The 26,589-nt window shown below is 39.5% G+C and overlaps 2 protein-coding genes across 8 annotated transcripts in view; one reads left to right on the top strand and one right to left on the bottom strand.

Annotated features, from left to right (window-relative positions):
• The first annotated feature begins 424 nt into the window (after positions 1–424).
• cep120 (centrosomal protein 120) lies at positions 425–26,307 on the top strand. 7 transcript variants are annotated; one of them, XM_067520675.1, is made up of 20 exons: positions 426–674; positions 2,372–2,528; positions 3,065–3,128; positions 3,238–3,382; positions 4,358–4,497; positions 5,238–5,435; positions 6,021–6,245; positions 7,506–7,758; positions 7,872–8,061; positions 8,983–9,132; positions 10,757–10,939; positions 11,011–11,107; positions 11,698–11,850; positions 12,131–12,220; positions 12,305–12,397; positions 13,262–13,423; positions 13,508–13,630; positions 14,368–14,466; positions 24,387–24,532; positions 25,390–26,307. In XM_067520675.1, the coding sequence occupies exons 1-20, from the start codon at positions 626–628 to the stop codon at positions 25,598–25,600; spliced, it is 2,928 nt and encodes a 975-aa protein (XP_067376776.1). In that variant the 5' UTR covers positions 426–625; the 3' UTR covers positions 25,601–26,307. The 7 variants fall into 7 exon arrangements, with proteins under 7 accessions (XP_067376779.1, XP_067376776.1, XP_067376775.1 ...); XM_067520674.1 differs by having other exon boundaries at positions 3,014–3,128; positions 4,361–4,497; XM_067520672.1 differs by having other exon boundaries at positions 3,014–3,128.
• prdm6 (PR domain containing 6) overlaps positions 17,842–26,589 on the bottom strand; it is an 83,524-nt gene continuing 74,776 nt past the window's right edge. Inside the window, exon 10 of the mRNA XM_067520690.1 lies at positions 17,842–21,103. Within this exon, the coding sequence (XP_067376791.1) occupies positions 21,090–21,103 (14 nt within the window). The 3' untranslated portion in view covers positions 17,842–21,089. The remainder of the gene's footprint in view (positions 21,104–26,589) is intronic.

Genomic DNA, 26,589 nt, shown 5'->3' with positions numbered 1-26,589 from the left:
TTAAACTGTAGTGACTAGCAGTCGTGAAATGTTATTATGATGCTAGTTATAGAACCTTTTATGGTATGCAAGGTAATTTATTTAAAATTATTGGTTTAATAAAACAGCATTTGAAGCAGTTACTCACTGTCCGCAACATTAAAGTAATAAATACATGAATGCATCCATTATTAATAATAATTATTATTACATAATATTCCATCTATGTTTAACATTCATTCTTTATTGCTTAATTATTTATTTACTACTTTTATGTAAGTGACATTTGTACACGAGATTGTTGCCGATTACTACTACAGTGAATTCCTCGTACCTGCCACAGAAACACGCCATATTTACTATGCAGTAATTATTGCAGTACTAGTGCTGCAGTCCCACCTCCCACCAGAAGCGGCGCTGAACAGTGAAGCGTCCAACGTTACTTCCGCTTCAAAACAAAATGGGTGGCGCCAAAGCTTGACAACAAAGCGTTGCCACCTGTAACGGACATTTATTCTCCGAGTTAACTAAGCATCTATCGTGTTTAATATTTAAGGTCAAGTGCGTTTGACGTTTCACGACAACGTAAAGGGGAGTTTTGAAGAAATTCTTAAGACTTTTCGGTTGGAGCTGTACAAATGTCATCATGGCTTCGAAGACAGACCAACTTCTCATCGTTGTGTCCATCCTCGAAGGTAAGTTAACGTTAGCTGTTAGCTCAACCCGCTCGTCTTTAAACTCTCTTACACGGTATTTATCACCAGTAACAGTTGGCGTTAAATAGTATGAAACTCTCAGGACCTGGACGCAGTGATTTTCCCAACTGTCAATAATGACGTATTAACCAGCAGCTTGTTGCTGACGTTAGCGTTAAATCCTCTCTGTAACTAAATGTAACCGGGTGCTTAATCGCTTCTGTCGTAATTTGCAGATTTAAGTCACAGATTTGTGAGACAAAAGTGGCACAGAAAAGGATTTTGGAGGGTTCTACAATATTAAATTCTAAGTTTATAAAAGCTTTTTGTATATTAATAGGAAACAGTTTAGAAACAACGTTAAACTTAGGTAAAGCACTAAGCATATACGAATATGATCTAACTAAACACTATTGAGTTTATAACAAACATCCATCTATTATCTGTAACCACCAATCCTGTTTATGTTTGTTGGGGGCTGGGGTGTATCCCAGCTGTCATTCGGGGGTAGGGTCCACCCTGGACAGGTCTCCAGTTGGTCTCAGGGTCAACATGGAGGAACATACACAGACAGACAACCATTCACACCTACAGGCAATTTAAAGTAACCAGTTAACCAATTAGTCCAATCTTGATTTGTTTATTTTAATTTTTAAATTTTTTTGGAAGCAGTCTTTCAAAGGTGAAATTAGTGGCAAAGTAAATTTATAGTTATAAATAGTAACATAAGATGAGGTCAGACATCTGTTACCTTTAGTAAAGGTGGAGCTAATTTGAACTAGTTTAAACTAGTTTAATAAGATCACATTTTTATTTATATAAGTTAGCCCAAATCCTAAAACAAAGGTTTGTTTCAGTGTGTTCTAAGCTTGAAACATGTTAACCGGACTCCTTTGTTCTTAGTTTGAAACGTTTCGCTACTTATCTAAGCCGCTTCTTCGTATGGGTTAAGATGGGGTTCTTAGGGGTTTAGGAGTTAAGGTCGTAGTTATTACATCTTGATGACTCCACCCTGTTTCCACCTCACACCTTAACGCGGTGGAACAAAGGCTACTCTTGAGGATATAACTGGGTTACTTTTTTTTTTTTGTCCTTTCGGCTTATCCCGTGAGTTCAGGGTCGCCACAGGGGATCATTGTCCGCATGTTGATTTGGCACAGTTTTTTACGGCGGATGCCCTTCCTGACGCAACCCTCCCCAATTTCTACCGGGCTTGGACCGGCATGCATTGCTGGGGAGGGGATTGGGCTGTTAGGGTTTCAGTGTCTTGCCCAGGGACACTTCGACATATAGCCAGGGCCGGGGATCGGACCACTCACCCTGTGGTCCGTAAGCAACTGCCTTTACCAACTGAGCTATAGCCACCCCTTAATCTTCAGATCCATAATAATACATCATAATTTATTAGTTTATTATATTTTTTATTGAGAATGGTCATCTTCTGTGATAGAGTAACAGTACAGTAATTGCCTATTTGAATCGAAAAGTAACAAAAATTGAATTATTTTGGTACAGTTCTTGTGCATTAATGTCAATACTTACCACATCTGCATGTTACAAAGCTGTGTGTATGTATTTCAAGTTATCTAAGTCATGGTATTGAAAGAATTGCTGTTTGACGGATTTGTCTGATGGATGCTTGGTGGCCTGACACAGCATGTGTAACTAGTTTATTGGAGACATGTTTCTTTCTGCAGGCCGTCACTTCCCTAAGAGTCCTCGGCACAGTCTTGTGGTTCAGGCGAGCTTTGATGGTGAGCAGCTGGCCACAGACCCAGTAGAGCACAGAGAGCAGCCTCAGTTCAGCACTGAGCTGGCCTGGGAGCTTGACCGCAAGACACTGCACCAACACAGGTCTGCAAATCGAACATCCTGCATTAATGATAAAGGGAAAAATCAGTCTCCTGTTGTCACTGGATTTTTTTTATAGTAACGACTTTGCAAAGGGGTGTGAGAAGATTAACTTAGCCGAAGAACAGAAGAAGATATTTACTGATATTTAGAATCAGAAATACTTTATTAATCTCCGAGGGGAAGTTGCAACTGCAACGGGCTGCATAAACCTCAGCGCATGGTGAAACTCTCTTTCTGAAAATCAGGTTCACATTTTGACACAGTAGAACGTCACTAGCAGTTAAAAGTTATCATGAAAACCACTGCGTTAGGTAATAACAATATTGGAGACATTTTTCTTCCCCACAAGGAATTTTTTATTTTTTTTTTTAACATTTTTATTTATTGTCTTGCTGACCTCTTTTTCTTTCTGGTGTTTTGTTTTTAGTTTTGTAACAGTGTTACTAAACTGTGTCATATTGATGGATCTTTGTGGCTCCACCTAGACTCCAGAGAACTCCCATTAAGCTTCAGTGTTTTGCCATTGACTCAGTCAGCAAGAAGAAGGAGATGGTCGGCTACATTGTCCTTGATCTCCGCTTAGTACAAGAGGTCAAACAGGTAAGCCTCTTCTCGGTCTGCCTGTGTGGCAAAGTAATTCACGCTTATGGTCTGTTTTGATGAGTCTTACAAACGAGTTGTTTTTTTTTTGTGTGTGTATGTATGTCAGGAGCCTCGCTGGTATTCGTTGCTGAGCAGTAAATACACCAAACAGAGACCGGCCGTTCTCCTCAGCATGGTCCTGGAGAATGACACCAAACACTCTGGACTGTCCCCTGATAGGTTCAAAGCAAAGAAAGCTCCACCTCGACAGGGTCAGCTCTTTGTTTAATGCTATTTACTTTGTTTTTGCTCTTCTCTTTTCACTAACGGTTCATCTTACCATATATATTTTGTTATTTCTCTTTATTTATTGAGCTAATACCTGCAGCATGTTCACTGGGAAAGTGAAGAGACTTCAACACTTTTTTTTTTTTAATTTTATTTTTTTAATTACATTTTTTTACAGGTTGCACACCTAGTCTAGCAGATCAGTGCTGTGCTGTAGTAGAACTTATTTCCGGACTGTGGTAGAATCAGGGTTAAACACACAACTTCTTCTGTGCACTGACAAGTGCTCTTTAAGACTTAAATGTCACATTAGACTGTTAGACGCTTAGCGATGGGTGGATGAAGCCTTGTGAAGCTCAGGTCTTCAAACAGCAACTACAGTGACATCTTGTGGCTCATAAAACCTAACGACACAGCTCTTCTCTGATGTTTACAGTTTTGTGTTTGACAAAAGTCCAATAATCGATACAAATTAATACAATTAATACAGATTAATAATTTATGATTGTCAATTTAAAATGTCACTTTTAACATTGTTATTTTGTATCACTTATGGCCCAAATGTCTCTAACTCACTGAAGCAAATCTGAAGCTTTGGACATCATTAGTTTCAGGGTTTTCTTCAGTATTGTTTATTTGCAATTTATTTATAAAACAAATTTTTCTGTAGCTTCTTTTCTGTCATATTCACTGTGCTCCTGGCACAAACCTGCCATACTGAAGGACATGCTATACTAATTAATTAGTATGTACAGATTTTTACTTGCTTAGAAATACTAAGAACCTACCATTTACTCTCAAGTAACTTTAAACAAAAACTAAATAAAAGGAAAAATAATTTCAAGATATAAATCATTTGTAATACCAAAGTTTTATTTTTAGAATAATTGGGCAATACATTAGAGAAATAACAGGACTGCTCTCATGCTAAAAGATTTTTTCTGATGTGGGTTCTCCAGCAGCAACTGAGCTGCTCCCAGAGAAGGTGGAGGCCGTACTGATCCCAGACCAAGGTTACCATCAGGTCGGGCCTTCAGATCACTGCACTGACATGTTCGTCCTGTCTGTCACTGTGGCGTTTGCCACCAAACTGGAACAGGTAAAGGCAGGCAACTGTTCTTTTCAGTGTTACTCAGGCCTTAAAACACTGATGCAGAGAATAAAGACGATAGAGGGAAAGAAAATTACAGCATGTCATTGCAAAACGCCCCATTAAATTTGTTAAAATTCACTGGTTGGTGATAATGTGACAATACAGAAATCTCTCCGGTAGTAATTGGTGTTATTATTACTTCAACTCTCTGCTGCTCCTAAAAAGACGTCTCTGTCTATCAAACTTTTGTAAGAAGACATAACCAATCTGTTTTTCCAAATTAAAGTACTGTTAAACAGTTAACATGGTTTTGCAACTTTGTAGTTTGGTATTGTTATATAGGAGACTTTGGACAAGCTTTAAATTGGAGGGTCAGGGAAGTCAGGGTTTTGATATCGAGCTATTCTGATATCAAACATTCTATATAATTTTTGATATTCTATAAAAGGTGTCAATTTTGTCATAATTTTTCTTTTGCAACCTTTTTACATTTTTATTCCATTGTCACAGAAGAAATTTCCAAGTGTTGTTTTTTTTCCCAGAGTTTTCACTATAAAACTGTATTTAAACTCAGGCAAACCCTAATTACATTTTTAAAATAAATGAAAAATGCTCATGGAAAGCATCAATTTCAGTGGGGAAAGTGAGAGAGGAACCAACAAACTGTGCTTTCTTGTTGCTTCTCACAGTTGGTCCCAAAGTGAGACAGGAACCAACAAACTGTGCTTTCTTGTTGTTTCTCACAGTTGGTCCCAAGCACTATGAAACTTTCAGCAGAGGGGGCAGAGTTCTTCTTCTACTACTCTTTACTGGGAAATGACATCACCAGCGAACCTTTCCACAATCTGCTCAGCCCTGATTTTGAGCCTGAGCGCGCCTCTTTGCGAATCCGCAGTAGCATACCAATCCTCCAGACCTTCCTCTCTCAGCAGCCCAGTTTGCAGGTGAGATTAAAAACATCGGACTGATATCTTGAATATACTCGATATATTGCAGCCTGTTCTCTATGGGATGTAGTAAATTGTTACATCACCAACATAGAGTACAAATGGTCACTTCATTTTTAAAGTCAGCAGCATAACTCCTGCTTTGGTCTTTTGCTTCTCTCCTTATACTCCTGCCCATTATTTTCCTAAGTTATAAACTAAAAACTATTTTAAACATTTTTCTTATGTTTTTCAGTAGGACTATTTGTAGACTCTGTTGTCTACAAACTACGGAGAATAGAATTCTGATCAGCAAAGCACCAGGCTACAGTATGTGGGTCCAAGACCTCATGTTAAAATAAACAAGAAAGTTTTAACGAAGACATACAAGATGTTGCAAGCGTTATTAGAATCATGATTGAACTTGTGATTGTACATATTTAAAGCTTAAATCGAGCAATTATGATTTTTTTCTCAATTTCATATTAAAAAATCATAATATAAAAAATATATTGTGTATAATTATAGAGGCATAAAATATTGGTAGATTATTTAGACGGTACAACACCAAGTCCAATGCTTCTGTCTGTTTGTCATGCTCAGATCCACTTGTGTTGTGGGAATCACTCTCTGGGCAGCACAGACGTTTCTCTCTCGGCTCTATCTGCTGTGTTCATGGACCTAGAGACCAAGCCAGCGACAGTGGAGGGTGTGTTTGTACTCCAACCTCCAAAAAGCAACAAGGACAAGCTGCTGGCTTTGCCTACTGACCTGCAGCCGACTGTTGGAGTCGCTGTTACCCTGAGGAGGGAGGATGTCGCATTACAGGTGCACAGAACAAATACAAATGTTCACAACTGTTTAACTAGCTTCTAGTAATTTACAAATGTGCAATCTGTTTCATGTACCTGTGTTAAAGCTGAACACTTCTATGTTTTCTGACATTGCTCATTAAAAACAACGGTGAGACTTCTTTGCGCTGAGAATAAATAAATAATTTAATAAGAGAAAAATAGCTCTATCTCAAATGAAAACATAATTTTCCAAGCAAACAACCTGCCAATCAACAATCCGTTTTCAGAAATTTTGCCAATGGTGTGTGACAAATACTCATTCCTAAGATAATCAGTTAACTCGATATTTCTCTGGATGGTAGCTGGGATGGACATTTCCTCTTATCCTAAGTAAACCTGTCATTTGCCTAGTTGAATACACAGATCCAGTCCTAGAGATTTAATAAAGAGCGTGAAACCATGTATCCACCTGTGTTTTATTAGGCAGATTATTTGATCTGTTCAGTTTGTGCACAATCTACTACAGTTACTTAACGGCATGTCTGGTCCAGGTTCTCACCTACAGAGGCTTCTGAACAGATTGCTAAGTCCTTCACATAAACTAAATGTGCAGGTTCCTCTCGTGTGGCGTTAGTCAGGTGAGTGCAGGGAATCAGATGGGCATAACATTGAATAGGTTAAGGTAAAGAAAAATGTGTATCTACGGGATATTGATTCATCCAAAATTCACTCCAGAGTCGCTTAAAGTGATGGTGCAGCATGTGAGAGAAACGGGTTCTTGTTCAAAATTAAGTTGACATAAAGTATTTAAAAATGAGTGGATACACTAACACCTCTATTCAACCTACACCAAAAAACAGGCACAGAAAAATGCTGTTGGTGCTCTACAGTGTATTTGCTTGTTAAGAATAGTAAAGGCTGCACAGCATTTGCCTTCAGGTGCATAGTTGCACTAAAAAGCTTATGATCATGTTTGATTTCATTAGCCAAAAAACACCTTGTAATTTTGAATGAGCAGTATCTGTTGGGTACAGGGAGGATGAGAGGCAGCGTGTAGCTTCCACACAAAGTTTCGTGTAATTATTCGTTGCAGTCAAAGATCTCTCAAACTGTAATAATCTCATAATCTGTTTTTGGAATTTACACTCCAGACTTTCCTGACAACAGTCTGGCCCCAAACTGTTTTGCAGTGTGAGCAGTAGTGCAATGCTCAAAAAAGTACTTAAGTCTGCAAAAGGATTTCCTCAGAATGATTTTGGACTTAAAGCCATGTTGTTGTCTCTCCTTTTTTCAGTCTGTAGGGAAAAAGGAGAGAGGAGGTGGAGCCAAGACAAGCACTTTCTGCCCATCTGTCCCACCAACTTCTGTGACTCCTGTTCTTCCTCCTGCTGAACAGAGACCTCGGAGCTCTTCTCCAGGTCAAATACCTCCCAACCCTTCTCCGCTCCCAGCTTCTCCTCTTGCTCCTCCTTCGTCTCATACAGAGAGTGAAGCAGAGAGTCTGCTGGAGGAGCTTCAGCGCAGAAAAGAGAAGGCAGGAACGGCAGGTGAGGCTAAAAATATCTCCCCTCATCTCATTCATTGTCCATTCAGTTTAGGTAGAGTTTTGGGTCAAAGAGTAGAAGTGCAGTTGAAACTGTGTTGATTCACTTGTATCCAGCTGCAGATTTGGAGGTTCCTGTTCAGTTGCACGGTCAGACTGAGGCTGCAGGAGAAGGTGGAGGATCATCTGTGAGTGTTTCTGCTCCAAAAGTGGCCATCCCCTCCTCTGCCCATCACTACTGCTTCTCTCTGGACCTCCGGAGCCTTCGAAAGCTCAGCCTGGCGCACCCCATCATTGCTACCCTCAGGTGAAAGACTTCTTCACTGAGATGCAGGAATCAGAAACTATGGGTGGTCAATCAATGCATTTTAGATTTATGAGATCGGTTTGGACACTCACTCAACAGATAAAACTATCTTCAGGGTTCTTACGGGTGCTGGAAATCCTTGAAAATGCTTGAATGTTAATGTTGTGTTTTCAAGTTCTAAAATATTCTTGGATTTTGGATAAATTGCTTGAAACAGTAACTGTATGTCTTTCATAATACATAGCAATGTGAAAGAGTAGTTATTTCACTTTGTGGATAAATAAACTAGTTAAATATTAAAACTGTTTCACCTCTGCCATCGGCCAGTCGTTTTCATGTGTGACCCCGCCCCCGTCCTTTTAATGAGCGTTGGCTCAAAAACGATAAAGTACAAAGCATGGATAAAAACAGGAGGTAAAAATAGTTTTGTCTACTAGGTTTATAATGTGACGATTGCTTTACGTCTCTAGTTTCTGTTGTTCATGCAGATTTGTTTGTCAAATGAAGTTTTGCTTTGATTTGCACAATACAATGACAAATGTTCTTTTTTTTTTGTACATTTTTCAGTAATTAATATATTTAAAATTAATTGTCAAGTGAGTGTATATCTTTCTTAATTGATTCTGCTATTAGGAATAATAGCATAGCAATAGCAATCATAATGCCATAATCTTTACAGCTGTAACGTGCTGGAAAAGTTTGAAAACTGAGCTTGAAAGTGCTTAAATACGACTTTTTTAAATGGTGTATGAACCCTGCATCTTAGTCCATCTTTATAAATATCCTAACAAACTATGTATTGAATTGTAGAAGTTAATTTAAAACCCATTAGCCTCAAAAATGACAAGTTACCAGTTATTCAGTTCAGTGCATTAGTCTAAATTATTAACTGTCTGTTAACTAGGGTTTGTTGTATTTCAGGTATTCGTATCAGTTCTTTGGCAGTGCAGCTCCTATCATGACGAACCCTCCTGTGGAGCTGCACAGGAACATGGAGGTGTCCCTGCCTCGGTCCTACTGTGCCTTTGACTTTGCTGCTCTGCCACAGCAGTTGCAGGACACCTTCCTCAGGTAGGACTGAATTAAGATCATTTACCAAGAACTTTAAATGAACCCAAACTATAGTAATGGTCATAAAATAAGAAAAAAAATTTAGTTACTGTTGTTTATGTTGTTGACGGTTGACTCAAGGTGAACAGGTTGGACTACATAGTCAGCTGTGTCTCACAGATTGTTGATGGAAAAAAAGGTGCTGAAAAGACCAGATATGATGACCAGCTTCAATAAAAAACACAAACGAAAAAGAAAACAGTAAAACACACTCATCAGTCTTGTCATTGAGACTGCTTAGTCAACAATATTATATCCAAATAATAACCATCCAGTCCTGCACTTGATGTGAAATTCAGAACGCTGCAGCCCCCTGCATTAATTGGAAATTTGGGTTTATTATAATTTTTTTTAATAAAAACAAAGTTGAAGATGCACAACACACGTACACACGGTGTATTGACATGTTGGTTACATGAGGTATTAGGGCTGATCCATCAAAGTGATTGCTGTCTGTGCTTTAATCTTACGATATGTGTTTTAAAGCAGATGGCTTCCTCTGTTATTCTTGTGTAATTGTTTATTTTGGCAAAGAGATTTTTTCCCATAGAAAATCAAGTTGTGCATTTTGGTGTGTAATGTGTCCATTATCCACCATTTCCAGCGGTGGCTTAAAGGTTAGAGTATCGAACTTGTGGCTGGCAGGTCACCAGTATCCTGGACCAGCAGGGTACAAATCTGTGTGGGGCAAGAGAAAACGTGCTCGTCTCCTCCCTCATCAATACCTCTCTGGTGCAACTGAGCACGGCTCTTAAGGCCCTTTTTACACTCCAGCGGCGCTGCTCAGTGCATTAAACCATGATTGTCCTGAGCAGCTTTCAGGTGTGTGTGTGTGTAACTGTGTAAACGTGATCAGAGCCTTCCTGAAAAGGTGAGGCTCTTAGAGAATCTACTCTGAATACGTCTGTAAAGGGCCTGAATCGGCAGGTAACTTTGGAGTCCTGTCCCCGAGAGCTCTTGTGAGAACTTTGACTCTTTAAGGCAAAACATAGTTCTGTGCTTTAATCTATTTGTGGGTATTGGTAGTGTGGCTCAACATGGCACCTTCCGGCCCCTCAGATCTGCTGACCAGTAATTTCTCTCTATTTCTAATAAGTACTCAGTTAAAATCAAAAGGTGATTTAATATTTTTCAATTGTTGGCCTCAAATGTTGGGACAGTTTGCCAATATATTTTTTCATTTATTTTAATCCCATTTTGAGATGCAGTTCTTTTCCTTAGCCTTTTAACATAATGTGTGTGTGTGTGTGTGTGTGTGTTATTTTTTGGATTCGATCTATCCGTATTTGTTTTATGTTTTTTATAAGTAACATAACTATTGTTTTGAATGTGTTATAGAAATAAACTGCCTTTACTTGACCAATAACCTCCACATTGTTTAAGTCACTTTTGGCCACAAGATGGTGCAGTTGTGTTAAACTGTGTTTCTCAATAGATGTTGAGAAATTTCAGTTTTTCAGTCCAGGTGTTGTTTCATGTTCAGGTGTCTGTGTGATGCTCCGCAGTGTTGTAATATGTGTGTGTGTGTGTGTGTGTGTGTGTGTGTGTGTGTGTGTGTGTGTGTGTGTGTGTGTGTCTGTGGTAGAGTTCCTCTGGTGGTGGAGGTTTGGCACAGAGACCCCAGCAGCAGAGACCAGCTGATTGGACGTGCTTCGATCCAGCTGTCTCACTTGCTGAGCTCTGAGAAGAACAGATTTGTGGCCTCAACAGGAGAACAGAGCTGGAGACAAACTCATCAGGACCAAATCCCTGTACTCAAAGCACTTTGGTACGAAGCAACACTCACTGACTGATAATGTGGTTGGTAACCCGTGTTTAACCGATGTTTCCATCCATCAGTCCCAGTGAGAAGGTTGCAGAGTTGAGCTACGTGGTGACACTGGAGGACCTGGGATTGGTTAAAACCACAGAGGTCATTGTGTCTGAGTCTTCACAGGTGAGAGAGCTGTGTGTGCATAAATAAGGTTTGTTGGCCGCATAACACTTATGGAATTCAACACCAACCACTCTTCTTTTTTGTGATGACAAAAATTAAACTAAGGAACATAAATATCCCATCTAACAAAATCTCAGTTGTACCAACATCATTTCCGCTTCAGTTTTTAATCAAAGATCCTAATTTTGTAGCATTTTCCCTTTTATTTATTGTTATTTTTTTAGTGGCAGTCGGTGGAAAAAAAAAAGAGAGAGACGTCCAGCTTAATTAAAAGCCGGTGAGATTGAGTAAAGTGTCTGAACAGGTCATCAGAATTCTTCAAGTAATCCTTTTAGTACAGCATTTTAAATCAGTTTTATTCCACAATGATCATAATCATATTCAGCTTGTTCTCTAAACCCCAAAATAAAAGCCACGTTAAGTGTGTCCGCTGATTTTTTCCTGATGATTAATTGTGTGAGGCGAAGTGTAATATCAGTTCACAAACACATTTGTAAATGTTGCTTAAACCTCTGCTGAGTTTTTTTACTGTTCTGGACTAATCCTCACCAACACCACACCAATCCAGTTTTATTTACTTATTAATTTAGAATGAACCTGTACATGCCACACAACCATCATCCCTCCCTGCAGCACTGACACCTGCGGCTGCCTCCGTGGCCCCTCGAGATACCCTGGAGTACCGTATTGCTCTGGAGCTGGAGATGTGGAAGGAGGAGCAGGAGGATCTGTTTGATGATCAGGTAAACACAAAGACCTGAACATTGCTTGTATAATAGGTAAATGGTAAACACACTCACCGATGGCCGTGGCTGCCATGCAAGATGCCCAACTGACCAGAACCACCTTGGAGTTGAGTGTCTTGAACTACTGAGAACTGTCTTACCGGTGATTATTGATGGTTATTGTATTTAACCTTTCACCAGACTCAGGGTAACAGGTTTGAGTCCTTATGCTCTTCCCCACTGAATGTTTCATGTTCTAATTGATTCAAATGTAAATATCTGTTTGTGTTTCTTTCAGTTGAGAAAGAAGGAGCTGAGCCACATGCGTGCACTGGCAGAGGAGTGGAGGAAGAGAGACCGAGAGAGAGAAGCCCTGGTTAAGAAGAAGGTGGAGAGATATCACCTACCTGCACATATTCACACACAGTTCTTTATATGTTTATATGCTGATTATCTGTGTGTGTGTATTTAGGAGATAGAGTACAATCTGTTGGAGGAGCAATTACAGAAGTCTCTGTCTAATCTGGAAAAGAGAGAAAAGCAACTGGCAGAGGCTGAGATTGAGGTCAGATTTATTGCATTTATACATGTTACTGCACAGAGTGTTTGTGTATTGTTGTGTGTCTATAATTATGTGCATTCACAAACTGCACATTGGGAGATGTCATAACTTGACAAACATACAACAGAGGCTCTGTTTTGAATTACAGGAGGCTGTTTTAAGTCAGGATAGACCTTTGAAATCAGTTAGAAATCTCAGTGAAATGGACTTGAAAATGAAATGAAAATGGTAGTAAAGGTACCTATGTCCAGTTATTCCACTTAATGATCTGTGGGTTCAAGCTCCATGTCTGATAAATAACTCATATTTCTAACACTTTGATTTGTTTCCAGAGTTGTATGTCATAAAGGAAGGCTATGACCTCTGAAGCATACATTCAGCAGAGCTTTTCTTTACCACTGAAATATTAATTCATAAACACACAATAAACCAACAGAAGTCGTTGTAAGTAAGCTGAATATAGAGGTTTAAGCACAGAATAGTGTTAAAACAGAATGAGAGAAAAATATATAGATCATATTTCCAAAAAAGTTTTGCTGTGCAATAAAATGTAAATAAAAATGCAGTGGTTTGCAGATTATTTGATACCTGTGTTTGATTGTCAATATTGCAAAGAAAGTAGGGGAAGTGTTTAAACGGAGTAATGCAATTGTCTTTTTTTAAAACTAGTTCCATTTTTGGCAATTTTCATAACATTTTTCTGTTAACATTATTAAAAATTTAAGAAATATGTTTAAAATCCAAACCGTTTCATTCATTTCCTTTTACATAGTGTCTTTTACACGTCTCTGAAAATTGATTTTTTTATTTAACTTGTTAATTTTAATATTAATAAATGTGGTAACGCGGTCAGAACTGTCTCTTCAGACACAGAGGCTGCAGAAGGAGCTGCGATCTGAACATGATCTGGCGCAGAGGGAGCTGCAGGAGAGCAGCAGGAGGCTGCAGCAGGAGTACAACCACCGGGTGGCGCTTGAGAGAGACAAAGTGCGACTGATGGAGGAAGAGAGAGCCCGGTTGCTCCAGCAGGTGGAGATGAAAGCGTAGCTCTGTCTGTGGCTAAACTTTTGTGTAAGGCTAAAAATAACTACTGCTTCATGTTGTGACGTGCAGATTGCAGATGGCGAGTCTCGTTTTAAACAGCTGGAGAAAGAGTTCCAGCTTTACAGAGAGCAACAGAACATCAGGCCTGAGTTCAGACTGCAGTCAGAGATCAACCTGCTGACTCTAGAAAAGGTATTCGACTAGTTTTTAATATTGCTTAATATATGATTGTCGGTTGTTTCAAACTTGGAAGCATTGGAGGCATTAAATGGTAATTTTCCATTTACAAGTAAAAAAAAAAAAATAAGACTTGTAAATTAGTTTCGATTATATAGATTGTGTGTTTTTTAGGTCACTATGGCGCAGAAGCAAGAGCAGGTTCATTAATTGCAGGTTCAGTGATTTGATCCCCAGGTGCTTCTGTTCATGTCAAAGTGTCTTTGGAAAGATACAGTTGCCCCATTGCCTGAAATGTCCTCACACCATCACAAGTGTGTCCTGAATTTCCCTGTAGGGATCAATAAAGTTGATAATCTGCTCACCATTTAAAGCTTTGTACTAAAAGGTCAACTCCTTGTTTTTTTCCCTCCAAAGATGGGGAAAAGTTGAATCTACTCTAATAATTAAAATACATTTTAATTATTAACTAGTTTAATTGGGAATTCACGCCAAAAGCGAGATGTCAGCGGTGCGTTAACATTCTATCCACCCAGACTACAACATGTGTCGAGTGCCTGTCCTCAGAACAGCAGACTCTGTGTCCGTCTGTCAGCAGGACGGTGGAAGAGCAGCTGGACAAAACTCTCTTCATCCGTCTGACACACATCCGAAATTTACTGGCAAACATAGTTTTTTACAGTGAGAGAATCACAACTGTCAAGAGGTTTTCAGATGTGTGTGACAGATGTTTTTGCTCCTTGTTCATAAAGGTGGAGCTGGAGAGGAAGCTGGAGTCCACCACCAAGTCAAAGCTTCACTACAAGCAGCAGTGGGGACGCGCCTTAAAAGAGTTGGCCCGGTTCAAACAGGTACCGTGCTCATTTAAACGGTGTGGGGGGGGGGATACAGTAAAGTCCTCACTAAAGTCCCACTGAAAAACGAGAATGAACTTGTAGTAGACCTAATAAGTGGCATCCAAAGGTCTGTTTTTTTAAATGGTGATACTGGTGGTCTTGCACGTTTTTTTTAACCATAAATTGCTAAACGCTACATACTAATTATGTAACACAAATGAGACTGATGAGCAGAGACAAAGCCGACTTTTACTGGATTTTCTATTTTAGTTAATTGGGGTGAGGGTTATATTTTGTAATTAAAATGATTAAGTTGCACGTGTAAGAAAGCAACAAAGCATCAAATTTAAACCAATAAAACTTTTGTTTATTGCAGAGTCAGTTATAGACCCCAGTTCAACTCCCCATATCAAAATAGATTAAAAACCACAATAACAGCCATTACTACATCACAGTAAAAGATAACATTTTAAAAACCTCACACTGGTTTTTAAGCCCATTGAATAGCATGAAAGACCTTGACAGTGACTCTAAAAGTGATACAAATAATCTACAGTAATTAAAAATGAGTATTTTGTGTATGGATTTGTTTTCCTATGAGCGGCACAGACACAAATCTAGACTTCAGAGTGATGACAAGTCTCAAGTTAAACAATAAAAGCAACACATCAGACACAAACTTCACTTCCACAAGAAAAGAAACTGTGGACAGCTGAGCTCAGGCCTCTTTGTTCTGACAGCGGTCGTATTTCACAGCAGATAACAGTAGTTTTTCTGTGTTCAGACGTCTGGCGAGTTCAGATGCCGCACGTTTTTAATCTGCTGCTGGAGATGGGCTGACAGTGTTAGGACATTTAACAGCTCTGTTTGAAGACCGAGCGAGCAGAGGAAAGCGAGCTCAGCCCTGCTGCCATCTGTCAGCTAACATCACACCGGGACTGCGAGGGCGTCTGCAAATACACGAGTACAGTCTCGCTCACATTAAAGTTCTTTTAGGTGGGAAAACACAAGTCTGTGGCAAAATGTGTTAGTTTATCCCAAACATTATGCAGAAAAAGACCTTTTATACTTGACCTCAAACAGTAATGTAGTTTGTGCAGGTGTAGCCAAGTTTAATCCTTTTTCATATGTAGCAATATGACACTGTATGAGCTTATACTTTTGAATTAGTAATTGTAATATTGTATAACTAAACTCAGGTAACAATATACGGGCTGATATAAGTTCCACCCAAATGAAAGTATGTATGAAGTGGCACTGATTGGATAGAGGTACAATACTAAAATAAAAGTACTTAGTTACTTTCCACCACTAAGCTCTGGTGTCGTATTACATTATTTAGGAGGAGCACATCACTTTTTGTTACTTTAAATTAGGACTGGATAGAAATATTCATTATCTAATTAGTTACTATTTTTAGTTTAACAATAATATTCATTCTTGAAATCACAAGATCAATTTTGAATCTGCTGCGTATTTTGCACTTGGTGTAACAACCGTTAGCTAATGAAAAGAAGCACCATAAAAATCTGGTGTTTCAAATGTGTCACACTGAATTTAACTTGAAATCTACCTTTGGTCTGTCTAAGGAAGAGTGTGTGTGTGTGTGTGTGTGTGTGTGTGTGTGTGTGTGTGTGTGTGTGTGTGTGTGTGTGTGTGTGTGTGTGTGAGAGTGTGTGTGTGTGTGTAATGGGGGAAGAAAGGGAAAGAGCAAGTGAGAGGTATGTTTTTACACCAGAGCCAAATATTTAGCTGAGGTGAAGTAGACAATGAAATGTGTGAGAGCCATCAGTTGTTAACAACACACACACACACACACACACACACACACACACACACACACACACACACACACACACACACAGCACTAAGTGGTCTAAGACTAAAGTAAACACACCGACCTTATCTGACAAACTAATAACTGTTACTGACATTAACCAGCTGGAAAACCCAACAGACGTTTTTCCTCTTTCTCTCCTGCTCCTTTCTTTTTGCATCAGTCTCTTCCCCTCTCTCTATTTTTTTTCTCCCTCCTCCTTTCCTCTGTCCTTCGGTTCCTCCTCACTCTTGATCACTCTTAACCACCACCCTCTTCATCCTCCTCTTCACTTTCTAGGCCTGTGCCTTTCCTCTCTTTAGTTTCCCAACTTTTATGCTCATATTCAGTTTTCCCATTCTATCTTTTCTTATCTGTTCATTTTCATAGACCTTTCTTCTTCTGTTGTTCTGCCCCACTACGTGTTTTGTTCCTTCTTCTGTTTCTTTTTCCACCTCACAATTTTGTTTCAATCCATAACTCCCCTTGTTCCATCATCCTTTTGATCTTGCAAAATGCCACTGTTTTTTAGGTCTCTTTCTCTCGCCCTCTCTCTCTCAATCCGTCCTTCCTCCAGTCTCTAAGTGCCACATCATTGTAAAGAAAACACAGTGTGATTTATGCAGCTCTAAGGGGGTTCAGCACTCAGCGTCACCCCCGGCCTATTAATCATCCCTGGGATTGCGTTGAGCAACAAGCTAGCCGGGCACTAACTATTCAGATGTCACACTCTCGCTTTTTATAAAATATCAGGCCTGTGTTTACACGACCATCCGTCTTGGCGCTCTGCGGTTTTTAAAGCCGAGCTTGTTTGGTTTTTCTCGGCCTCTCCTCGCCTATTTATTCTCTCCTCTCAGCGCCTTGCATGGCGTACTGTTTAGCTCAAGTCAGATCATAAAAATTCTTGTCCGAGGAATAATGTGCTTTTCAACCCAGGGGGTGCGGGCGACCGGAGAGGCAGAGCGAGAATTAATATCCAGACAGCGCTGAGGTATTAGATCAGAGGGTCAGCTTTTTAAATCCAAAATATTGGTACAAGAGGCTTTACTTGGTCTTTTCAAAGCAAAAATATTAGGACGAAGAGATTAAAGTATTGAGCTATGTTTTCTATTTTTTTAAAACTCACATAAAAGGTCGGGCAACTAAATTTGGCTGTTTAGAAGCTGGTTGTAGGAAGACAACTAAACTTGGTCATTTTTGTAGGCCGTAAAGAAAGCAGAGGCTTTGTGGCCTTTTTTATTTCTGTGATTTCAACAGAAAAATGAGTCATGAATACAATATCCTAACTTGCCAAACCGAAACCACTAGAAGGACGTCCAATGTCCTGACGTGAGCCGCCCCATCAGTCTGCCTCACAGAAGGCATTTAATAGCTGGACGTCTGCAGACTTTCAGAAATTCAAACCCAACCTGATGGAAGTGTTGGAGAATAATAAAGAAGTTAAAACTAGGTCCTACCTACAAATGAGTTTTTATTTATATATATATATATATATATATATATATATATATATATATATATATATATATATATATATATATATATATAATCTCAAACAAACAAACAAACTACCAGGTAAATGGGGCCACTGACAAAGCAAACTTTAGCTAATCTTCACTCAAATAATGTGGAGTAAAACTGACATGAGCTGAAGCTACATAAATAATGTCTGATCATCATTTGAATTTTTTGATAGATCTTTTTAGTAATTTGTAGGTGAACACAGCCATAACTTTTCTTTAGCTTTTGATTGATCAGAACTAGATGAACATTTCTTATGCGTGAGAATACGTGTTCCGATTGGCTGGCAAGTGAAACTGAATCAGACCGATGTGACCAAACTGCTACTGTTTTAAATCTGAGAGCAGTGTGATCATTACTAGCTAAAGTTACGAAGTAGCCACGTAATCAACTGCTAGTTTAACGGGATACCAGTTTTCTCAGCTTTAAGAAAAATACAGAAATTAACTCAGTCAATCTGTAGTATGTAAAATCATTAGGGGTGGGGCAATTATGAAAATGCGTTGGTTTAGATAACGTGCATCGCAAGCAGGGCTCAAATATAATGATTCGCGAATTGGGACAATAAAGAAATGACCTCACGATGCAGGGATTTAGTTGTTAAAGGTTAACTAAAACAAATCTGTGCAATGAATTCTTCAACACAGCACTGAGATTGGTGAAAAGAACATAAACGTGTGGAGCAGCTTCTTCTCTCTGAGTCTGAGTCAGGACGGAGCTCAGCCAAGTGTCTCTGTTTGCAGCAGAGAGGGAGCAGACAGCTCAGGTGAAGTCAAAGTTCTTAACTCGACCGGACAACATCAGGGCTTGATCTTTAAGAGGAAATGATCAAACACTCATTAAATGATCAGAAACGTGCGGATGAGCAATGATTTCAGCTGTGGCTGTAGTTTCCCATCCACTGTACAGAACAAAGTTTCATCAGATGGAGTTGCCAGCGAATTAATCAATCCTAATATGAGATTGAACTCTAGCTGCTATAAGCATGTGTTGAGCTCAGAAAAAGGTTAAAGTTGGAAGTGGGTGGTTTCTCTTACATGCTGACATTGTGCTTTGCTTTAACTGCTGAAACAGTTGTGACTACGAAGTCATTTACATCAAGTCATTTAGCAGATGCTTGTATCCAAAGTGACTTACAAGTGAGGTACAAGGCAGCAAGAATTTAAGTCAAGGAGAAAAAAAACATCAAAGCAAAAACTTTGCTTTGATGTTTTTTATGACAAATCAATCATCTATGATGATTTTTAAAAAATCTGACTGATATTTTAGTTGATACAGTATTTAAACTTAACTGAACTGTGTATTAACTTCCATCACAGGACGTCAGTCAGAAGGTTTGATTATGCCCTCGATAGGTTTATAGATTACTGTGAGTTCCTGATGATGACTGAATGATGATGACTACATTATGTATCTAATGTAGCGCTGGGTGGTGTGTAGATTTTGATGAGGCAAAACTGTTTGAGTTGTTGGGCAGCCCCCTGTCCACCAAAGCAGGGGGACACACAGCACCTGTGTCCACACCTGGTAGATTTCTCCTGGAGAACAACGCAGCCTCTGTTTTATTCCAAACAATCTCTGACTAAAACTAGTAAAACAAGATGAGCTGACTTTCCACTGCAGAGGTTTTTATTCTGACCGTTTGTGTTGTCACGGTCACTTAGAGAGACAACACCTGTAACCATGGTAACTGTAAACACAAAAAGCCGGAAACAGCAATTACAGCTTTTTTTTTCTTTTCTTTTTTTTGTGACTAAAACCAACAGAAAATCGAATCATATTTTGACTTTGACTTGAGGAGACTGTAATTGCTGGTCAGACATTAAACTAAATAAGAATCACAATTCCTCTGGATCAGATTCCTCTTTTTATTAAAGTGCCTGTGACATCACACCAAGTACTGTGGTATATTTCGTGTAAAGCCCCCAAAATTCCCTACCCTCACCCTAAACCAATAGCTAAATCAATGAGATAAATGTAGAGTAGTGAAAAATACAATAATTCTCTCTTAATTGTAGTAGAGCACAAGATTATACTTAAGCACTACTTGAGTAAAGAGACTTAGTCACATTCCACCTCTGGCAAAGTTTGGAATCTAATCCCCCTGGGACTGAAACTGTCGTCTCTGCTGTGAGAATGCTCGTATAAAACTGTCCATCAAATAGCTGATGTAAGTTGTCTTCTGAAGGAATTTCAGTCTTACTGGTCCCTGTGGAGAGTCCGTCATGGTTCCCACTGTTCGTTCTTGGAACACGATGGAGCTCACGATGGGTGTGTTCCAAACAGGGAGGCTCTATTTTCTTAGACAAATAAGACAATTTGAGGAATATGGCACCTACAAACTTTTTTTTTTTTAATCCTAAAGTACTTTTTTTTTTTTTTTTTTTTTCCCTCCCAGAAAATTCTTTGCAACCAGATTTTAGTTTAGATCCCAGACTGACAACACTCTTAAACTTTGCTCCTGTATTTTTTACCTCCTGCTTATCTGTCTACAAACCCAAACATGCAGCCTGAAAAGTACAATCTCAACCCTTCACATATTTAATTCACATGCCACTTGTGAGTATAATGCCACCGAAGACTTACTTCAACATTCACTTGGGTGCAAATGTTTGCACACTTAAATATGCCGATATTTTAAAAGAATTTCTCTTTTTTTGACATTTTAAAGTTTTACTTTATTCTACTTTGATATATATGACATTATCGTCACTTCTCATTCTTCCTACTCTGACAGACGTATGACTGCAGAGTGTTAGTCATCGTTTAGTGGCACCTTTAATTTGGTTCTAAGTGAATTTAGTAATTCTCTGTTCTGCACAGAGCAGAAAAATTACACAAAACGCCTTTAGGTGTAGTTCTCTTTCGTCTTCTTACGGAAAAAAAAGGCTTTTATGCCTTTTTGGGATTTCAGCTGTCTGAGATTTGTTTAAGTTGAGTCTCGGTCATTATCATTCCTCTGTTGTGTTGTATTCATCGAATTCCCCAAATCCTCATGCAGTCACAGTGAAAAACTCCCCCTGAGCTCATCAGAAAACTACATTTGAGCAGAGAAAAGTGTGACCACATGTGAGCGGCTCAGGGCTGTCAACCTCTGGACATAGAGGCGACTAATGGAAGGAGGACAGAGGGGAGAGTGGTGGGAGGAGAAGTCATTCTCTGGTCATCCACCACAGAAATCCGACCCAGGACGGTACCTCAGGTCACAGTCCGTCTGCAGCTCACAGCTTGTGTGCACTTTACTATCGTCAGGCCTGTTTGGGTTGGAGCTGTGTGGAGGAATGAGGGTTGGACGGCATCTTCATGTGTCTCGGCCTGGAGCGTGACAGAGATATCATAGTTAAAAACATTATGACTTGTTTTCTTGCTGCCTGAAAAGTACTGAAACAAGCCCAACATGACACCAGTAGTGATGGCAAACATTTAAACATTTATTCATATATGATTCTAGATCGTCAGCGATTTTTACCCTGAAACACATTTATGTGGATTTAGACGAGCTCTTGTTTACCTTCACCCTTTATGATGGCTTTGCCTATTCAGGCAAACAAAGACAGTAGATGCAAACTGAAACTATGAACTGAATTTTAAAATGATTAAGAAGAATGAGTATTGATGTACTTTTGCTACTTTTGGACATTTACAACATGATTCAGACTCATAGCTGTGTGTAGAGTAGGCTGTGCCATATATATGGATATTTACTGGGATATTTTCCACAGCGATAAATAAACTGTATTGCCAAAATATGAATATGAAGTTTACGCAACGGCGTTTATTAGAATGTCTTGCCATCGATTTCTTCTCGTCTTTTTTTTTTTTTTTTTTTGTAGAGCGCAATTGCAAACACTTGACCTAAAGTCCACAATGCTGAGCCAGAAACACAACTCAAATCAAGTTTTCCCCATTATATAAATTATAATAATATATAAAAAATAAATCACCTGAGTTGAGTATATTATTCAAAATGTAATAAATAGGACTTTCCGTAAGATCTGTTTTAATGTAACTATTTATTCAATTCTGAGATATTATCATGTGCTGTCAGATATAAAATGATGAGATTTTAGTCAGATTGCATTGAAGATGCTCCTGCATCTGTGCATGTTCCAGTTCTTCACACAGAAAGTGAGCTAAACTTAGCGCCTCCATTACTCTAAAAGGGTCCAGTGACGCCCTGAGCCGGTGTTGTACCTTTGGACAGATCGCCGTGGTGGCAAAGTGGGCAGCGTAAACCCGCCTCTGCGTCTCTGCCTTCCCAGGACTTACATTTGTGGCTCGGTGTGGCAGCCATGAAGCCTTTAGTCTCCAGTTTTCCAAAACTTTCTCAACTTCACCAGTTTTGTTGGGATATTGTTGAGGTGCTTGTTTCGTTTCTAGCGATGTTTGTTGTATTATGCGTATTGTATTAACCCCAACTGCTGAGCTTTTGAAGGTAGTAATATTGAAGGACACAGGTTTTATAATAATTTTAGAAATAGTTTCTACTTCTCCTTTGGCAACAGCTTCACAACTACACCCAGCTCGGCTTTAGGAACCAAGTATTCGTCCTTCTCATATCAGTCAGTATTTTTGACAAAGCCCTTTGCTTAAAGTCTACTACACGTGTCGTGTCGTGTCGTGTACAAAATGACGTCTCACCGTTCAAATCCTTCTGAATCTGAATCTTCCCACTGCTGGTCCTCCTTAAGATAACATGACGTAACTGTGTAGTATCAGCTTCAGGGCACAGAGTTTTAGTAACTTTTTCTCTCTCAGCCCCCCCTTCCTCCTCCCCACCCGCGGAGGCCTCAGTATCACCTCGTCCTCTAATTGTTTCAGGACTTGGCCTCAGATTGTCCTTGGCAGCGGGCACTAGAGAAAATGTTTGGCCTGTTTGTTTTCCTAGTAATTAGCCTTAAAACGGCCTGTAATACAGACTGCTAATGGTCCACAGGGAGCTGAGCCTGTGTCAACACACTGCTGGGTGTGTGTGTGTGTGTTTGTGTGTGTGTGTGCGCGCGAGTGTGAATGAATGATGTGTTCATGAGAGATTGTGTGTGTTTTTATGGTGAGGTGAGGAGATCAGCCGTGTGAAACTGGAAGCTCTCTGTGTGTGTGAATGGTCGGGCAGCAATGTGAAAATGTTAGTTTTCCCATCCAGAATCAGCCGACCACTCGTTCTGCTCTGTCTCACCACAACACAGACAGATTCCAGCTTCTCCTTCAGTCCAGTGGTTGGCACGTTTTCTATTTTTGCCCCGTTAAGCAAAGGTTGCAGGATGGTGACATCAGTCAAATCAGTGCGTTCGCTCATCCAACGTTTGTCGGACCACTGCAGATATTTTAACCGCAGCTTTAAAGGGAAATTACAATTCGTACTGATATTTGCAGTTGTTGGAGGAGGAGCTGAGTTTGATGAAATCTAAAAGTCGGTTCATGACGTAGAGTGAATGTTCTGCAGAGAATTAATACAAGCCAGTGCATCCCAGTCGCATGTTGGGCAAATGTGGCGAATGTTCGGGGTGGACATGACATGTCAATCGTTTGGGAGGTTGTGGTTGTTTCACGATTGAGACTTTTTAAACCTTCATTGCTCTCAAAAGGACTTTGAGGTCTGAACATATAAATCCATCTAGAGCCTCAGGTGGAACAGTACAGGCACATTGTATAGCTGGAGGCTTCTACTGTACTGAGAAGCTCCAGGCACGTTTGTCTACAAGAAAGCACTGATGGGTTGAATGGAATCTGGCCAACTGTGCTTTAATCCAATTTAAAAGAACGTGTAAAAACAGTTTGTTTTATTGGTTTGGCAGATCAGCCTGATTTGCATCTATTTTAAAATAATTTCTTTGCACTAAGACGCTCGTTTCCATGAAGCTCCAAAACTGTAATGATAAAAGTTCGCGGGACCCAGAGACATTTAAGCCGCTGTGTTATGATCACACGATTTTATCGGCTTGTTTCGGCAGGTTGTTCTTTCAATCCGCAGCCTTTAAATGATCTCTTTCCATTTGTAGTCCGAGCTCCGACACCAAATTAGTGTTTTTGTTTTCCCTCTCCAGATTGTTTCCTTGATTTATTAACGTCCAGCTGTGAGCCAGACCGAGCCGTGTTATTAAGTGTAATTTTGGAGAGGCTGGTCGGTCAAGCAGCTGAGAGAAATATGACTTTTTAGACATTTTTATGAAGTTTGCTTTCTGTTCTCATCATGTTGCTATTGGTCGCCGTGTGAATTCTTCAGGTCCTGCAGCATTTTTCTCAGGGAGGTTTTATGAAAATGTGAAACCAGACAAATTTATCACCAAAGTCCAAACTCTGTGTAATTAGGAAGAACAGTTTCTTGGCATCTTACCACAGCTGTTTCAGCACCAGGGTCAGAGGTTTATTATTAAATATGCTCAGTTAAGATTGGATTGGCCTGTGCAAGCACATTTCAAGATTTAGATTCAAGTTCTGAACGTTTATGGCCACAAAAAAATAAAAAAAAACCCAAGACAAAAACAAACTAACCACCCAATCTGTTCACGAAGACCAAAACAAAAAGCTGTACAGCTGTTTAAATATGACGAGTCACTCAGATATTCACAGCTTTGTTTGTTTGTGTGTCTGTGGTCAGCGCGAGCAGGAAAACGCCATGAACCGCCTGAAGAAGCAGCAGGCAGAGCTGGAGGCCATGAGGCTGCGCTATTTGGCCACAGAGGAAAAGGAGGTGGTCCGACAAGACCGGCAGGAGCTGGAAGACATCAGGAACGAGCTCAACAGGTGAGGATGAAGATGTTAGTTTGGGCCATTTGAGGTTTTTGTTTCCACTTCAAATTCAAAATCAGTGAACAGTGACAGGTTGGCAGAGCTTCATTGAACTATTGGCTTAAATTGTTTTAGCTGTAAAACTTCATGTTATGTTGAAGCCTTTTCTGCCTTTAGCTTTTATGACTTAATTGTTGTCATGTGACCGTGAAATTGAACATGTTGTCTAAATATCTTGGAAGTGCGTTTGGAAAACTGCTCGTCCCAAACATTTACCTGAGCGATGTCCTGGACTGATTTCAATCCTGTGAACAGACAAACGCTGCAGTTATTCTAACCCTCTGTGGCTTTTCCTGAGGAAACGCCCATTAGTTTCTCCGTTTAAGGGATTTTTTCCCTTCTATTCAGGTTCAAGGACTGAGCCCGTTGTGCAGATTGTAAATCCCACAGAGGAACATTTGGGAATAAAATTTGATTTGGATGCACAGAGAGACACAGTTACAAAAGTAGATTTAAACACCGAACAGCAGGGACAGAGACAAATTGTAGCCTCAGTGGTTTTTGATGCGGAGTTGACAGGTATTGAAGAGACGAGCTGCTTTAAAATTGTTGGCCATTTATGTAGAAGCTGTTGTTCAAGCCAAACTGAAAGTTGCATGTGGTGACTGAGACATTTGAGAAACTGCTTGCATTGACTGGCACTGTTCTTTTTTTTTTTTACGCTACACAAGTTACATTTCCTATCGATATAGGAATATCTATAGGAATATATATTCAGCGTGTTTTTAAGCTGTAAAACGGTTTCAAGCTGTTGTTTTACACATACAAAAAAAACCAGATTTCAAGTCAAGCTTTTAATTTTTGTTTCCCAGGTTAAAGCAGCAGGAGGACAGATTGGGTCCGTCCTCCTCCATTTCTGCTCCAGGTCCCAGTCTGAGTGAAAGTGCTGACGATCACCTGAGTCGTCTGTTAGAGGAAAGAGACACTCTGCTGAAAACCGGCGTTTACACCCATGACGACCGAATCATCGCAGAGCTCAACAGACAGATACAGGAAGCCATGAGGGACAGAGGGAAGCTCTGACAGCCTTGACGTACCTGAGTCGGCAGGTGGATCATCCGTGAAACACTGCAGGAGAGAATAGAGCTAAATGTGGACATGTCCAGTTCTGCACAGCTGTCTGCGTCTACTTTGAAGCTGAGCCCGTCTCTTACAGGAGGAAAACCTTCAGACTAAGAGCTGACAAAATTATTTTCTTCTGTGATTATTTTATTACTATACTATTACTATTTTTACTATTTATATTTAGTAATGTTCCTGTAGATAATCAGTTATTAAAATACCTTTTTATTTCAGTTAAATGAACCAACTAAAATCGAAGATGTAAATTCTTTCATCACAGAAATTTCTTTTCCTTTGAACGAAATGAACTGAAACCACCTGGAAACAAAGTCACAACTGATTGATTTGTAACGAGTTAACGAATCATGTGAAGTCCAAACGATTCCTTAGTGAATCAGGAGTCTGGTCCTTGAATTTGACAGAACTTAATTTTGAAGCATTACTACGTAGGAAATACTTCTTTTATTAAACTTCATTAGTTATTAGAGGATGTGGAGTTTGTGTACAGTTTGTTCTGAGATTGATGGAAGTGCTTGTGTGACAGTAGGTGGCGCTGCAGCCTCAGAGATTCCTCCAAACATTCCTGATATTGTGTGTCATTAATTTATTATTTTTATCAGCGGACACGACTTTGATTTCTGTGTGGAATAAATTATTTTGACATAAAATCTGCTGCTGTTTGTGGTTAATGTGTTTTCTGATTAAGATAATTTCCTGCTTTAAACAAAGTGTTAAAGAGCCTCTAGAGATTTTTTACACATTATCTTCTTCAGTCATGTTTTCTTTTTTTTGTTTTGGGTCACACAGTTCATTAGCATTTTTAAGCAAATGTAAAAATGTCACTTTTAATCATTTAAGAAAGAAAAGGTCTTTTTAGTATCAATAATTTGGGTGGTTTTCTTTAGGGCTAAATATTTTGTAATAAGAAATCTATGCGTTGACATCCGGGC

The sequence above is a fragment of the Channa argus genome, chromosome 11, assembly GCF_033026475.1.
Source record: "Channa argus isolate prfri chromosome 11, Channa argus male v1.0, whole genome shotgun sequence".
NCBI lineage: Eukaryota > Metazoa > Chordata > Actinopteri > Anabantiformes > Channidae > Channa > Channa argus.
This window is presented reverse-complemented; position numbering and strand designations above follow the sequence as displayed.

What these genes read in the sequence shown, in the direction of transcription:
- cep120 (XM_067520672.1), top strand. Translation starts at nt 626, where the DNA reads ATGGCTTCGAAGACAGACCAACTTCTCATCGTTGTGTCCATCCTCGAA. An exon ending in CCCATCATTGCTACCCTCAG is followed by an intron (nt 8,062 to 8,982) that starts GTGAAAGACTTC and finishes GTTGTATTTCAG; the next exon opens with GTATTCGTATCAGTTCTTTG. An exon ending in ACCTGCTGACTCTAGAAAAG is followed by an intron (nt 13,631 to 14,367) that starts GTATTCGACTAG and finishes TTGTTCATAAAG; the next exon opens with GTGGAGCTGGAGAGGAAGCT.